The following is a 14347-nucleotide window of genomic DNA, read 5'->3' as shown; positions in this document are numbered from 1 at the left end:
TGGGCAGAGCCCGCCCCCTGGCGGCCGCACCGCGCCCCACCTCCCGGCAGGGCCTACGGTCCGGTCACGGTCACGGCCCCGGCCCCGGCCCCTTCCCGCGGGCGCTGCCAGCGCAGGGCCGCGTCCGAACCCTGGTCCAAGAGCTTCCAAGCACACTCGAATCACACCCGAATCACACCCGGCGCCCCGCAACCGGGGGCAAAGCAGTTCCTCCCCCGTCGCTCCCGTTTTTGTGGCTGCGGGATCCCTCCCTCGGGCATCCCCAGCTCCCACCGCCCACCGTCCCTCCCCCGAAACCCCCAGCAAGCAGCTTGGCCGTGCCGCTAGCTGCCATCCCTGATCCCCACTTCGCTGTCACTATTTTCATCCCCAGAAACCTGGCAGCCAACCAACGGAGGGGAAAAAACAAACCTGCTATAATTAACGTTCTTGCTGTTCAAATATTTATATCCAGCAAGAGAGAGCCGTATGCCTCCGCAATCTCTTGGATCTCTCCAACCTTCTCAGCTTTGCAGCCGGTATCAGCTTTAAACCGATCACACCGCCTTGCTGATGGCAAACGGCTCAGGCTGGCTCCTCATCCCGGTACCCAGCGCAAGGCCGCCTGAAAGCATCGCCTTAGATGAAGCTTATACCCACCCCATGACTCAGAAGGGGAAAAAAAAGACCTATCTTTCTGATGGAAGAAGGGTTTGGGGATGGTGTTTTGCTGGGTGTGGGTCTGGGGATTAATGGAATTAGGTGTTTCATATCATAAGTCGCACTAGTTTCAGGGAAGGTCCTGAACCAGAACCCTGTGCGCTCACCCCCAAGGCTGAAATCACCCAAAGTAGGATAGCATGACATGAGATGATGCAAGAAGTTACAGGAGATCTGTAAGTCTGTGATCAATTCCCCTGGTTCTAAGAATATAATCACTTCTGTTACAAGGGCAATGAATTCCCAGCCCCTTGATGAATCCCAAGCTCCTGCCAGTTCACACTAATTTCAGCTCATTTCCCCTATAATTCTGCCTCCTGTTTATTCTTCAGAGGTCTGAGCAGCACTGAGCCTTTCAGGTGAGCTACCAAAACAACATGATGCAACACCGTACCCAGTTGCCACCCTCTCCTGCAGCTGCTGCCACCCTCCGTAGCGCTGTGCCTCCGCTCCCTCGTGAGAAGGTAATTTACTGATTAGCTCCCTGGGAAGAGGCTTAACAACAGGATGTGCAACACTTCTGTAAGAATTGCATCAACCACAACGCCAAAGGAGTTTCTCCTTGTGTTGTGTGTTTTGCCTGGGCTGGAATAGTTCTGTTAGGTGAATTCATGCCAGCCTCTGGCCAGGTGTTGTCCTAGCAGCCATAGCCAGGGAAAGCTCCTGTTAAGCAGGGATCACTCTGGCACAGCACAAACAAAAACCCCAACCAAAACCCAAGCCAAACCTCACTTACAGAGCTCTAAGTGCTTCTGCAACCCATTGGTATAGATCTGGTCTCATGGTCAGTTAAAAGAACTTCAGAAGCAGCGGCTGAAAGACATTCTATAGGTGTCAGATGCTATTTGGTCTCTCCAGCACGTAACAAAAGGCTTTTAGTTTCACTTTCCTGATGGGGAAAATGGGAGTAGAGTCATTTAGGAAGCCAAAGCTGGGTATGAAGTACGGTTGTCCTGGATTAGTGCCCTTCAGACCACAGGGCCAATGTTTCCTGACAGAGAGCAAACAACAGTGACAGGGGAGAGAAAAGGAAGAGAATTGAATGATTTTATTTTCACTATCTCCCTTTCCTATAGAAATGGGATCCATGGCAAAGCCACTCTCAGTAGTGGCATTTCTCACACCAGCGTCCTCCCCCCAGGAGGGGTTATGAGTAGAAAGGGGGTCCCCAAAGTTAACAAGGGCACAACAGCAACAAGAGCAAAGCCACCTCCTCAGCAGAGCTGAGTGCACGATGCAGAAAGGCCAGGCTTGTCTAAAAAGAGAGGCAGGACTGGGTACACTGGTGATGGGACACTGCCCCACTGCCCTCTCTCCCAGCCTGAGGAACTGTGTGAGCAGGAGGAAAGCATCGATCACTGCATGTGATCCCTGGCAAACTGAGAAGCAAAGAGAGGGGGGGGAAAAAAAGCAAACCAAAAAACAATGGGTAAGTTTTTATTTCCTTATGTTCCACAAGGCGAGTTGTTGACTTAAAATAACTGACTTGTGGTGTGACTCAAGTGCTTCCAAGCCGCCTGCCTCCCTCCTTCCTCCCTGGCCCTGTTCTGCACACACCAGTACGTGGTTGTCAGCTCCCTTCAGCCCAGGAGGGCAGGCTGCCTTCTCAGGGGATGCTCCAAGAGGCATACAGGACTTGTGGCTCCTGGATATTCTGGCAAGCAGCATGCTGAGTCCCTGCTCTCACCTGATCCAACACACCATGTCCTACTTCTTCCACAATGTCACATTTTTCAGCTGGGCTGAAACACCCCCTGTGCCACATCGCTTCAGCTTCTGAAGCAAGCATGGGGAAAAGCAGAGTTCTCTTTACAGCAGCTCCCCAATGCAGAGGGAAATAACCAGAAACATTCGTTCCTCTTTGCAGGGAGGAGGTGGTGACCGGGGGGTAGGGAGGGAAAAAAAAGGAGTTGAAACAATCTGCCAGCAGCACGAACTTTGTTCGCACTCCAATTCTGGCTCAGAGGGGAAGCAGCCAGTAGAAAAAAAACCCAACCCAACCCTTAAGAAACAAGGGAGCTGTTCTCATGCTTGTAGTGACTTCTGAAACAGCATCCCCCACCGGCTAAAACGCTGGGATGAATGCAGGAAACAAGAGGATACTTTTTTTGATAGGACTTTTGCCAAGTATTCTCTGCAAAATCTCAACTCAAACCAGTCTGTATGATCCTGCAGATACCATGTGAGGGGGCTCTATGGAGAAGAACACATTGGAATGAAAAAAAAGTTGGATGCATGAAGGACAAAAGCCTTTCGAGGCCGAAGTCCCAAACAATGAAAGGTCTGTTTTATTAATCTGCTGTGAGTTGGGAGTTGCCACGTACGAGTGCCACAGACACCGTACACAGCTTCCAGACTGGTGCTGGAGGAGTGGGAAAAGAAAAAACAAAGGAATAAAAATAAAGAAGTGTCCCAGGAGCAGTGGGTCTGCAGAGCCACCCCTGAGGTGCCAGGGCTTGGCACCACAAGAGGAAAGCCGGCAGAGGGCTCGCCTGAGCCGGTGGGGAGACAACTGGGAAATGCTGCACGAACTCACAGCCAAGGCAGTGAAGATGCAATAAATTCGATTTCCTTCCTGCCCCGACACTCTGAGCAGCTCAGAGTGTTGTTTCAAAACAGTTAAACCACAAGGCTCCTTGCTCACTTGCTGTGCCCCCAAGCACTGTGCCAGCACCCATCTGCACCAGCCCCTGTCCCAGTGCGGAGCCTCGTCGGAGTCTCCACACGCCTTGGGCAGCACGTGGCCTTGTGGCCCAAGCCAGGGGCTGGGGTTGTCAGTGCTGCTTCAAGGAAGAAGAGATGACACACCTTAAAGAGACTGAGGCTTTGGTGGCAGGGGAGTTTTCTGGGGTTTTAAGTCAAGACCAAGAAATTTCTAAACCGACATGATGTTCTCTCAGGGCGGATGCAGCTCAACCCCCAAGCAGCAGCTCAGTGCCAGAACACAATCTGAACAGGTCAAAAAGCCTAGGAACCAACAAAATAAAGGTATTAGCAGGGATATTTAATCATTCAAAGGCCTGTCAATTTTTTTCAAGGTGTGTTTCACGACATTTATGTAGTTTCCAAAGTCTGCTCCACTCCTATTATCAGTTCTCAAACAAAAAGACTGTGAGGCTTCCTATTTGGAGAGCTGAAAGGGATGCTGTGTTGAACTGCTGTGGTTCAACACGGTTTGGAAACCAAAGGCCCATCCTGGGCATCCTGCAGCAGCTTTGTGATGCCCCTCTGCAGCCAGAGCAGAGCTGTGGTGGGATGGGATGGGATGGGATGAGATGGAGGGAAGGGATAGCAGAGGCACTGCTCAAACTACTGCCCACCCCAGCTGCTGCAGAGCCCAAGCCCATAAAACACTGTGGGCTGCAGTTCATTGGCAGCAGGTTGCCAGGACAGAGATCAAATACAAAGCTGATACAAAGTCTGAGATTACTGCACTGAAGGGTCTTAAAATATCCAGAAAAAACTGCATCAATTTGAATATTTCCTTCATAAACCTTGTTCTTACCAGCATTCTCTGCATATGAGATTAGCCCAGGAAATAAAGAACCAAATCTCTTCAAGCGTCAAGTCTCAATGCAGCCTGGACATCAATGACACACACAAAAGAGAACTGGTTTTTCCTAATTTCAGGCGTAGTTACAAAGTTGAGCTTTACCCTTAAAATCAGCCCCGTGGTGCTTCATGAGTGCAGCACACCCACCCTCCCCACGAGGGAAATGAGTGACACATTGCACAGAGCACAGACCAGAAAGCCAGAAACGTTGTGTCTCCACAGCAGTATCCTCCTGGTTATTCCTCCTTTGCCTCTTTCCCCTACTTGGGGTTTACTGCAGATGCCATGGAGAAGTGTTGATGTTTAGATACACCAGCCTGGACTAAAATACCCGGGTTAGATGTGTGAGAATTAATATTGATATGTCTTAAGTGGGACCACGCTCTGAACATCAGCAGAACAAGCTCATGCATGCAGACTTCATGTCAACACGCTGCCTTGCAGGGAGGCACCCACGGCTCGGCGGAAGCCAGTCAGAGCCTTTGATGTGGCTCTCCACAAGAAGTAACTAGCACATCTCCTCAGCAGGGCCAATTAGACCACCAAAGGACCTTTTTAGTTTAGTAATGCTGTTTCCAGGGCTCAAGGCATATCTCTCTCCCAAAAAACTCAACCTATGCAGCCCTCAATGTTTGAGACCAGAGCTCCTGAGCAGGCACAGGACTGGCCAGCAAACTGTTTCCTGTAAATGAGACGTGTCTGCAGTGAGTCTGGAGCAAGATGGGATATTCAGCTCAATGGTACTGAGCTGCTTCTCAGTTTCCTTTGGCATCTCCAAGCTCAGCCACCGCCAGCCCAGTGATTCACCCAGGAACTGGAGAAAAGGATGCACTCACCTGCTGTCATTATCCAGAAACACGGAACTACTGCTTTTCCCCAGGGCTTCGCTAATGGGGGAGAGGCAGAAGGGGGAAGAGAAGGCATCGGAATCAGAGTCAAAAGTACTGTCCCTGCTCACGTCGTCAGCAGACAGCTCCAAGGAGCCCTCGTCTTCCCCTGGCTCTGGCCTGCAGTCCAGACCTTCCTCCGTCCCCTCCGCCGACAGCTCCGACCTGTTCTGCTCCTCCTGAGAGCTGACTGTGGAGAGGATTCCTGAGTCACTGCGGGCGGGCTGGGACCGGCGGCTGCCGTCGGCTGCGGGGCAGCTTTGGGACAGCTTCTCCCCTTCCGAAGAGGGGGAGCTGATATAAGCCACATCTTTCACAAGCTGTGGCTCAGTCAAGCTGTCTTCTTTCAGGATCGCTGCCCCTCTCTGCTCGGTGGGGGAAGCCTGACGGATAACGCCGAAACCCTGAGCGTGGCGGCCGCGCTTGCGGGGAGCTTTACGGACAGGGGAGCTCTCGGGAGTGATGTAGCGCAGGGCTTCTTCATCCTGCCTCTGAATGCGGGAGTTGGGCACCCAGGCGAGGATGAGCGTGGTCCCAAGTAGCTCATCCTTCTCCACATACAAGCACAAATAGCCTTCAAGAGAGCAGAGGAGCGGTCGGTTATGACGCAGCTTTATTCACAGGAAACTGCAGAAGCCCAAAATTCGCCCTTCCCTGTCTTCCCCATCCATCATTCAGCAGTGGTGGCTTCACCCCCATTCAATACAAGCAAATGAAACCCTTTTATTTACCAGGCAAGGACTGTACTAAACGAATGGTGGGGTGCTCATCAGTAATTTCAAGTCTGCATATGGCTTTTGAATAGTCTAAATTCCCTCTGGCCCAAGCAGGCACCCAAGTGGCATGGAATGCTTCAGCTTCCTGGAGGGATTACTAATCACGAGTGAATTTGGAAATACGTTGCCACATGAACAACTTCCACTATTAGTTCAACAACTTCAAGCACCAGCTCAACATCTCTTCCTCAAGAATATTTACCTTCGTGTAGCTAAAGGGCTTCAATTTCCATGGAAAGCCAATAGGAAGAAACCCTCACACACACGAGGAGGGAACCATGGGTCAACGTTCACAGAATAATCAGGTTTGTGAAGCTAAGCCAGTAGCCACAGCTCTCTTTGATGAAAACATGAAAGAGCTCAGTAACAGATGAGCCTAAAGGGACAGAGCAGTATTTATCTTCATCTGCTCGAGTGCATAGAGCCACAATCAGGTTTTCTTTCTCTTCCCTTTACCAGTGGTGGTGGAGGCCACTCTAGCTATGAGTTACAAGATGACACTTGGCTTTCCTGGACAAAACGAGGATTTGAAAGGGCAAAAGAAGTTACTGTCCTCAAAGGACAACTGCCTGTCTTCTGGCAACACAAAAGGACTTGCTAAAATCCATGCTAGGCCAGAAGAGAAGAGAGAATTATCATCCATTTTCCTACTAAAGGAAGAGCTGATAAATCAGCCTGTGGACGGCTTTCCTTCATCTTCCATAATACTGCCTTGCCCTGACCCCCACCAAGCACCTCTTCATCCTTCAGAGCCCGAGATGTAGAACCTGCTATAAACACCCCCCCCCCCAGAGAGAGAAGAAGAGCAAGTGTGCAGCATCTGCAGCACCCTGTCACCTGGATGGTGCTCCCCGATGCCTTGTAACAGCTCAGGAGGGTGGACACAAACGTTATTCTTGGAGTAGATAATCTCCCCATCAAGTATGGAAGAGGAACTGCTGCCACAGCCAGGATTCAAGGTCAGGAGGTCGGAAGCTTTAGAAGAGGCACGTCGGAGGAGTCGCCCCAGAGACATCGCCAAGGAAATGTTTCCATTATCTGTCAGCTTTAATCAGGAGCCAAATTCAGAAGATCTGCTAAGAAGGAGGAAAGAAGAGTGTCAGAATAAATATCACAACAGCAGAGCACGTGCTGAGAAGGAAGAGATCTCCCAGCAACTGCTGCATCAATCCTACAACTCAAGGAAGAGCCTCCAAACACCCTGGATCTGAGCATCCCTTCTTTGTTTTAAAGATGCTGAAATATGGAATCCAGAGTTGTTGTTCTCTGCAACGAAGGAATATTAAGGCAGCAAAAAGCCCCCCAACATTTCAATAGTCACATGGGGAGGAAACACAAAAGTAATGCTTGTCACTGAAAAACTGCCCATGAAGGGAACAGCTCAGTAATGCAGAGCTGCCCAACACATCGCTGTCCTGGGGGTGTCACAGAGTCAGAGGAGACCCCAGGGTGTTCCTCCCACACAGAAAAACTGCTGAGACCAGGACATTAAACAAGCAGCTGCTGCTTCACCCGCAGTCACCACGGGTCTCCAGCAAACACTAATGTAAACACCAATTTCTGGCATAACCCTGCTGTGTGTTTGAGGGGTTTGGGCTGGGGTTTTTTGGTTTGGATGGGGTGGGTTTTTTTGAGCAGTGATGGTTAAATCACTTTTTTCAGGGGTAAGAGACCCCTGGTGAAGAGTGGGCAGACTCTGACAGCAGTGTGTGGCATGCCAACTCTAGGCAAACAAGGTAACTTTATCCTTTAACCACTGAGTGAGCTCTGTGCTCAAATGAGATTTGCTCCTTACTGGGGCTGTCGATGAGGAGCTCTACAGCGAATCCAGAGGGATCACCCCAGCTATAAACTATTTTGCAGGCAGATCAGGAAGAAGACTTGATGGTGGGTCTTGCATGAAGCGACCCCACAGCCAGCCAACACAATTCAACACAGGCATACCTGCTGCTCCCCTCCCTAGCTGGGAAGCAGAGCATCAGAAGCACAGCACCTTCTGTTCCACCAAAAGCACTCAAGGAGAGGAAACATTGGCTTTTGTTTCTTTGTATTTACACGGCCCTACTTGCTGGTGAACAGACCAGTCTGACCTAGCACATCCCACGCTTGGCTGCGGTGCCAGGTCTGGGGACAGCACATACAGAGCTGGGCTCGGTGTGTTCCTGTGACAATGCAGGACACACAATGGGGCTGGCCAGGAATAGCAGGAAAAGGCAATTTGTCCTATCAGGGGCACTGTATGCCAGAAGCATTCAGGGGTTTCAGGCAAGCATCATCAAACACTGAATAGCTTCCCTTTCTGGAAATGCAGTTTTAATGGTATCTCCACAAACAAGGAAGTGGGAGGGCTGGGAGCACTTCCTGAGGAGCAGAGGGAAATCTGCTGGGAAGGAAGACAGCAGCCCTGATTCCAACAGATTTGTACATAAAGAAGATGGCAAATGAGTCTGCCAAGTAGTTGACAGAACCTTCATGAAAGGACAGACTATTGGTTTAAGTGGCAATCCCCAGATTTGTCAGCTTGAATCCCAGCATAAGCAGTTTCTGCATTTCAGGCTTTGATGGAGAAGCCCCAGCCCAGCAAGGGTTCAGGGCAAGAGAATTACTCTGCAAGTCCTTTGCACCCATGTCTCCTTCTAGCACCAAACACAACACGGATCTTCATGTCTCAGGCCAAAAACCCAACCACCAATGGAGCCACGTGCTCGCTCTTGCCCAGATCACCAAACCACACTGAGCTGCTTCAGGCTCTGGGTCAGGTCTCAGAGAAAATCATTTGCCTCAATCACCTTTAAAGAGCAAAGCTCCTCTCCTCTCACTGCACCCTGCAAGAACACAGACAGTAAACTCTGTTGCAATTCCTCCTTCCCACCACCAAGTTACAACACACCATTTCAACACAGCCTGGAGGGAGTCTGAAGCAGTGATACGGGACTCAGAGGTCCTGAGCCTACACCACATCTCGTAGGCAGCATGGTCTGCTCAGCGATGCCCTGTTGCTGTCAAGACTGAAGTCAGCAGGGCTATCTGGACCATGAGCTATGTCAGGTATTGCATCAGAACCCGAAAACCAGGAAATCCTCAGCAATGTGGGCAGAGGTGCAGGACTTCTCTGCCCACAGAGGCAGCATTTAATTAGCTTCTACCTAGCAGAGAAAGAACAAAGCAAGGGGTAAAAAGATCAAAAGCTGCTCCCTGGAAAGCAGGAGGGATTTAAAGGGAAACAGCACTTTGATCCTGCACAGCACCTGTTGCTCCAGCACTGCCTTGATGTGCAGGTGGACGGCGCTGCAGGTCCGTGCAGGCTGGCTGGGATGAGGAAACACTCAGGAGATGAGGAACGTGACATCCTGCCAGCACAGGACATGGAGTCTGTGGGGTTTGTCATGCAGAAGAACTATGCACCAGAAATCAGAGTCCACTGGGATGCTGCAAACAAGCAGCCAAATACACTGGGATACGTACACACCGACAGCAAGACTTCCAATCCTTCCACCGTTGCCCCAGGCTAGGGAATTCTGCACAGCTTTGGTTGTAGCACTAAGAAAACCAGGAGCAAGTCACTGGGTGGTTTCAGGGAGACTGGTAAGAGTGATCTGGGGCATGGAAAGAGATGAAAAGCAAAGGGGAATGCATTGAAAGTCTTCATACGTGGGAATTATCACTGCCAAGAAAAGGAGGATGGGAGAAGCAGTGAGGCAGTTAGACTGTGGTGAGGAGTATCCAGCCCTGTCACTGTGGCAGGGATCAGGGCGCAGCAGAACCACACAACTTGAAGAAGGCATTTCCAAGCCAGACTGCAGAAACAGTCCTGGGGGGGACAAGATGATGGACCGGCCCTGGGAAGGTCAGTTAGACCATTTGTACAACCCCAAAAGTCTCTGAAAGCCAGCTTGAAACACAGACCACAAGGCTGGAAAAGCCCTTTAAGATCATCAAGTCCAACCATTCCTGTCCTGTGCTAAACCAGATCCCTGAGCACCTCATCTCCCTGTCTGTTAAACACACCTGGGGTGGGGACTCAGCCCCCTCCCTGGGCAGCCTGTGCCACAGCCCCACAACTCTTTCAGGGAAGAACTTTCCCCTCACATCTGCTCTGCCCCTGCCCTGGGGCAGCTTGAGGCCATTTCCCCTTGTCCCATCTCCTGTCCCCTGGCTGAAGAGACCATCGCCCACCTCTCTGCACCCTCCTGGCAGGGCAGTGGAGGTGGTGATAAGGTCTCCCCTCAGCCTCCTCTTCTCCAGGCTGAACACCCCCAGCTCCCTCAGTCGCTTCTCATAGTATTTGCCCTCCAGCCCCTTCCCCAGCCTGGTTGCCCTTCTCTGGAAGTCTTGAGGATGTGCTTCTCCTTCACAGAGGGCAGGACTTCATACAACACAAACCAGCAAGAACAAGAGAGCCCAAATCTGCGGTGTTTGCTCCATTCTGAGCCCTCTTCTGTATGGGACAATGTCTGCACACACAGCCCATGGGGCCTGGCTGCTGAGGAGCAGCAGGTATTGCTGTGGTCCCTTGGGAAGGCAGGCAGGAACCATCCGACAGCTCAGTCAGCATTAAATCAGCACCATTCAAAAGAAAAGAATAATAAAAAAAAGGAAGCACTTTTCATATTAATTTTCTCTTTATCCCCTGATCTGAAAAGGTTCTTTTCAACGTGGCAGAGACAACCCAGCTCTCCAGAAGCTGAAGCACTGAATTAGCTGATAAGCCCTTGCTGAGTGCCAATATTTATTAAGCACACATACATTTTCTTCTCCCACACATCAACTGTCGCCGCTAAAAAACCTTTAGCTCCAGCTACCAAATCTGCTCCTGCAGCCCCTGGCTGCTCTCCCAGTCCATGCCAGCACTTCCCAGCTACATGAGAGCTCCAAAACGCACTGGGGAGCCAACTCCTGAAATCACCCCAGGAGCTTCTTCAGCAGAGCCTGACCAGTTCCAGCCAGCAGCATCTCAAATAGCACCGGCTGCTTGCTCCCCTAGAAGTGCCCTTCCCCTTCTCACAAACCAATAAACAACAAAATCCTGTCTGGCTTGGCAGCTCGCTCCCTCACCTTGGCAGACGCTGCTGGACCAAATGTTGCTGCCTCCGGTTGCACGAGATTCCTGTCTTCCCATGAAGGAGGGTGATGGAAGGAGGGAGGGTGATGGAGGGAGGGAGGGTGATGGAGGGAGGGAGGGTGATGGAGGGAGGGAGGGTGATGGAGGGAGGGAGGGTGATGGAGGGAGGGAGGGTGATGGAGGGAGGGAGGGTGATGGAGGGAGGGAGGGTGATGGAGGGAGGGAGGGTGATGGAAGGAGGGAGGGTGATGGAAGGAGGGAGGGTGATGGAAGGAGGGAGGGTGATGGAAGGAGGGAGGGTGATGGAAGGAGGGAGGGTGATGGAAGGAGGGAGGGTGATGGAAGGAGGGAGGGTGATGGAAGGAGGGAGATGTAGGGCTCCAGCACGACTCCCAGTCCATGCAGCACACACCAACACCCCATCGGTCCGCAGGCACACAAAGCAACAAGGCTTCTCTCAGAAATAAGTTCAGCCCACAGAGCCAGGGGACAGCCTGTGTCCTGGGCTCGGCTCTGGCCGACAAGTGACACCGCTGAGCACTCTGTGTCTGGCAGTGGGGCTTGTGGCTCCAAGGGCAAATTGTGCTGTGCAAGTGTTTAAAAGCTTTACAAGTAAAATAAGCCGAAGCTACGGGGCTCTTGAAGTGCAACATGAGACTTACAGCGTGTCTGGGCACAGAGGAGAAACATGAGCTGTCCAACAGCGGCACTAAATTTAAGCATGAAATACCTGAAGGAAGAAAACTACAACTGGCTTTTATTTTTTTCCTCCTTTTTTTGCCCTTAATGAGTTAAATCTGACTTCAGGTATTTCAGGAGTACAGACTCGCTGCACTGGGGAGGTCTCAAACGCTGCTGAGGTTCCTGCCTCTTCCTCCCCTTGGGAAAAGCAAATGCACTGCTGGTAGCTCATGCACAGGAAGGCAGAATGGCTGGAGACAGTGTCCAGTAGCCAGGGAGTCAGTATTTGGAGCTCCCTTCCAGTCCTCTGATGGGTTTTTCTGTGCAACTCTCAGCTAGTCACTCCCTTGATCTACACTTCTCCGTGTATACACGAGTGCCCCTGTAACCACCTTCCCTTTGTATTGCAATACCTCCACATTAGGGGAGGAAAAGAAAAAAAAAAAGCACTTTTCAAATATATATATATATATATATTTGCCATTAGCTGGAGCTGTTTGAGATGAGGCAGCCAAATCAAGGAAAAAAAAAAGTTTACCATAGGGAGCCATTCTGAAGTCATCCCCTTTCCCAGGGAGAATTATGTAGGTCACCAAAAAGCCTTTCATTGCTGACCTGCCGGCACGTGGAGCCCCGAGCAAAGGGAAAGTAACAGCAGCCACCAGTGCTGGCTGAAGCCCTGACACAGCTCCAGTTCCAGGCACTTCAGGGGAAGTGATTTCGCTCAGCTGAGGAGGTAAAAAAAAGAGATGGCAGCCTAAAACCAGCAAGTTTGTGACTCCGGGATGAAAAGGGAAATGAAAGGCTATCATCAGAGCCTGCCTGCTGCTCCCTGCCACACCTGCTCAGGGATAATAAAAGCAAACAAAGAGTTTACTACCCCTCCAGCATGGAAAGTCAAACTGCAGCACATACTTCAGTGCCGGGAAATTACCTGTGCTGTATGTCCCTCCACCCTGAGAATAACGTCACCTCAGAGCACAGAGGGCTTTTCACTCCCCAGTGTCCGTAGCCATGGCTCACAGTACCAGACCCTCAAATGCCAGCAGCTAGAAAGTCCCAGGAGATTGGTTCCACAGCTTCACTGATGAACTAATTGCAAAGTCTTCTCTTAACAGGACAGACATCAGAGCACACACAGCTCTGCCACGCTGACCCTTTGAAATCGCCTCTGCCTCACCTGCTGCAGGCAGGACCATGCCCCCTCTCCCTGTCCACAAGTGGGCAGGGAATGCCATGCTCTGCCCACTCCCAGCCCTCCCACCACCCAGAAGAGTAAACCTAGACATCCAGCAAGCCTAGCCCAGGGGCAGAGAAGCAGCTTTCAGAGACATCTCCAGTTTTAGCCAAGTTATCACCAGAACAAGAACAAGCTCCTCTAAGCCCACAAACCCAAAGGTTTCTGTGAAAGAAGCCACAATCCTGAGCTCTTTATCCTGAGCTGTCCTGGGAATAACTGGTCTTAACATTTCCACTGCTTTCTCTCAAGAAATCTTCCATTTTTTATTACAATTCATAGGGACAACCAAGAACCTAACACCTTTGCAAGGCAAACTACCCATCCTGGGGCAGAGAAGACGGGCAGAGCTCAGAGAGGAAGAAGCAGAGTTATTTTTACAGGGCGTCAGCAACACCCTGAGCAGGATCTTGCCACATAATCCCTGCCCCGGAGCACCTGAAGGCCATACATACATCAAATCACCGCCCAGCATCCTGACCAGCCCATCTTCCTTCACCTCGCCGCTGTGGGCAGCCAAGAGGTGGGTGTTGGGGTGGTCCGAGAGAAGACCTCCTCCCCAAAAGTCAGGGGATCACCCCAAGACCCCAAGCCGCGCGGAGCCGCCCCAAAAGAGCGGGAGAGATAGAAGTTTGAGAACTACTCCGCACTCTCGCTTCCCGCCAGCCCCGAGCCCGCACCGCCCCGCACCGCCCGGCTCCGGGCTCCGGCCGGCAGCACCCCCCAGCCGGGGGGGGACGCGGAGGAAGGGCAGACAAAGAGCGGGATACGCGAACAGCCGCACGCCCGGGCTGCCAGGCAGGGTACCCGCGTCTCTCGCCCCCTTCCCCGGGCGCGAAGCCGTGTGACAGCGACACGCGGGACGAGCAGCCGGCCCGGGAGGCGCCGGGGGAAGCTGCGGGCAGCCGCCGCTGCGGGCAGGCAGGTCCCGGCCCCAGCCCCAGCCCAGCCCCGGCCCCGCCGCACGCAGCCCGCCCGCCCCCCAGCGCGGCCCCGGCGCTGTTACCGGCAAAGGCGAGCCCGGGGAAAGTTCTGACGGCTGGACGGGACGCACCGGGCCGGACCCGGGTAGGCTCCGAACCGCCGCGCCCCCACCGGGCCCTGCGTACGGGCTGCCACCGCCCCGCTCCGCCCGGCCCGGCCCCGCGGCCGTGTGCCCGCCCCACGGCCCCGCCCCGCCGACGGGACCCGGGGGTGTCCGGCCGCCGCCTCAAGCGGGGCCGCCTCCGCGGGGGAAGGGCGGAGGGACACCCGCCCGCCCGCCATGCCTCCCCGGCCTCCGCCCGCGGCGCCCTTACCTGCTGCCCCGCACCGGGCTGGCGCGGCCATGGCGGCCGGGAAGCGGCGGGCTGAGCTGGTGCGGCCCGACCGCCGCGCCCCGCCCCCCCCCGCGGGCTGAGGTGGTGCGGGCCGAGTACCGTGTGTGTGTGTCGTCGTCGTCCCCCCCCCCCC

At 52.8% G+C, this 14347-nt stretch overlaps 1 protein-coding gene across 2 annotated transcripts in view; it reads right to left on the bottom strand.

Moving 5' to 3' along the window:
- TBC1D16 (TBC1 domain family member 16) overlaps nucleotides 1–14315 on the bottom strand; it is a 33566-nt gene extending 19251 nt beyond the window's left edge. For both annotated transcript variants that reach the window (XM_084273501.1, XM_084273502.1), the window contains exons 1-3: nucleotides 14194–14315; nucleotides 6753–6988; nucleotides 5089–5713 (exon numbers count right to left, since the gene is read on the bottom strand). In XM_084273501.1, the coding sequence (XP_084129627.1) occupies nucleotides 5089–5713; nucleotides 6753–6930 (803 nt within the window). In that variant the 5' untranslated portion in view covers nucleotides 6931–6988; nucleotides 14194–14315. The remainder of the gene's footprint in view (nucleotides 1–5088; nucleotides 5714–6752; nucleotides 6989–14193) is intronic.
- Between the last annotated feature and the right edge of the window lie 32 nt (nucleotides 14316–14347).

This window comes from Gallinula chloropus, assembly GCF_964237585.1.
Source record: "Gallinula chloropus genome assembly, chromosome: 20".
Taxonomy (NCBI): domain Eukaryota; kingdom Metazoa; phylum Chordata; class Aves; order Gruiformes; family Rallidae; genus Gallinula; species Gallinula chloropus.
This window is presented reverse-complemented; position numbering and strand designations above follow the sequence as displayed.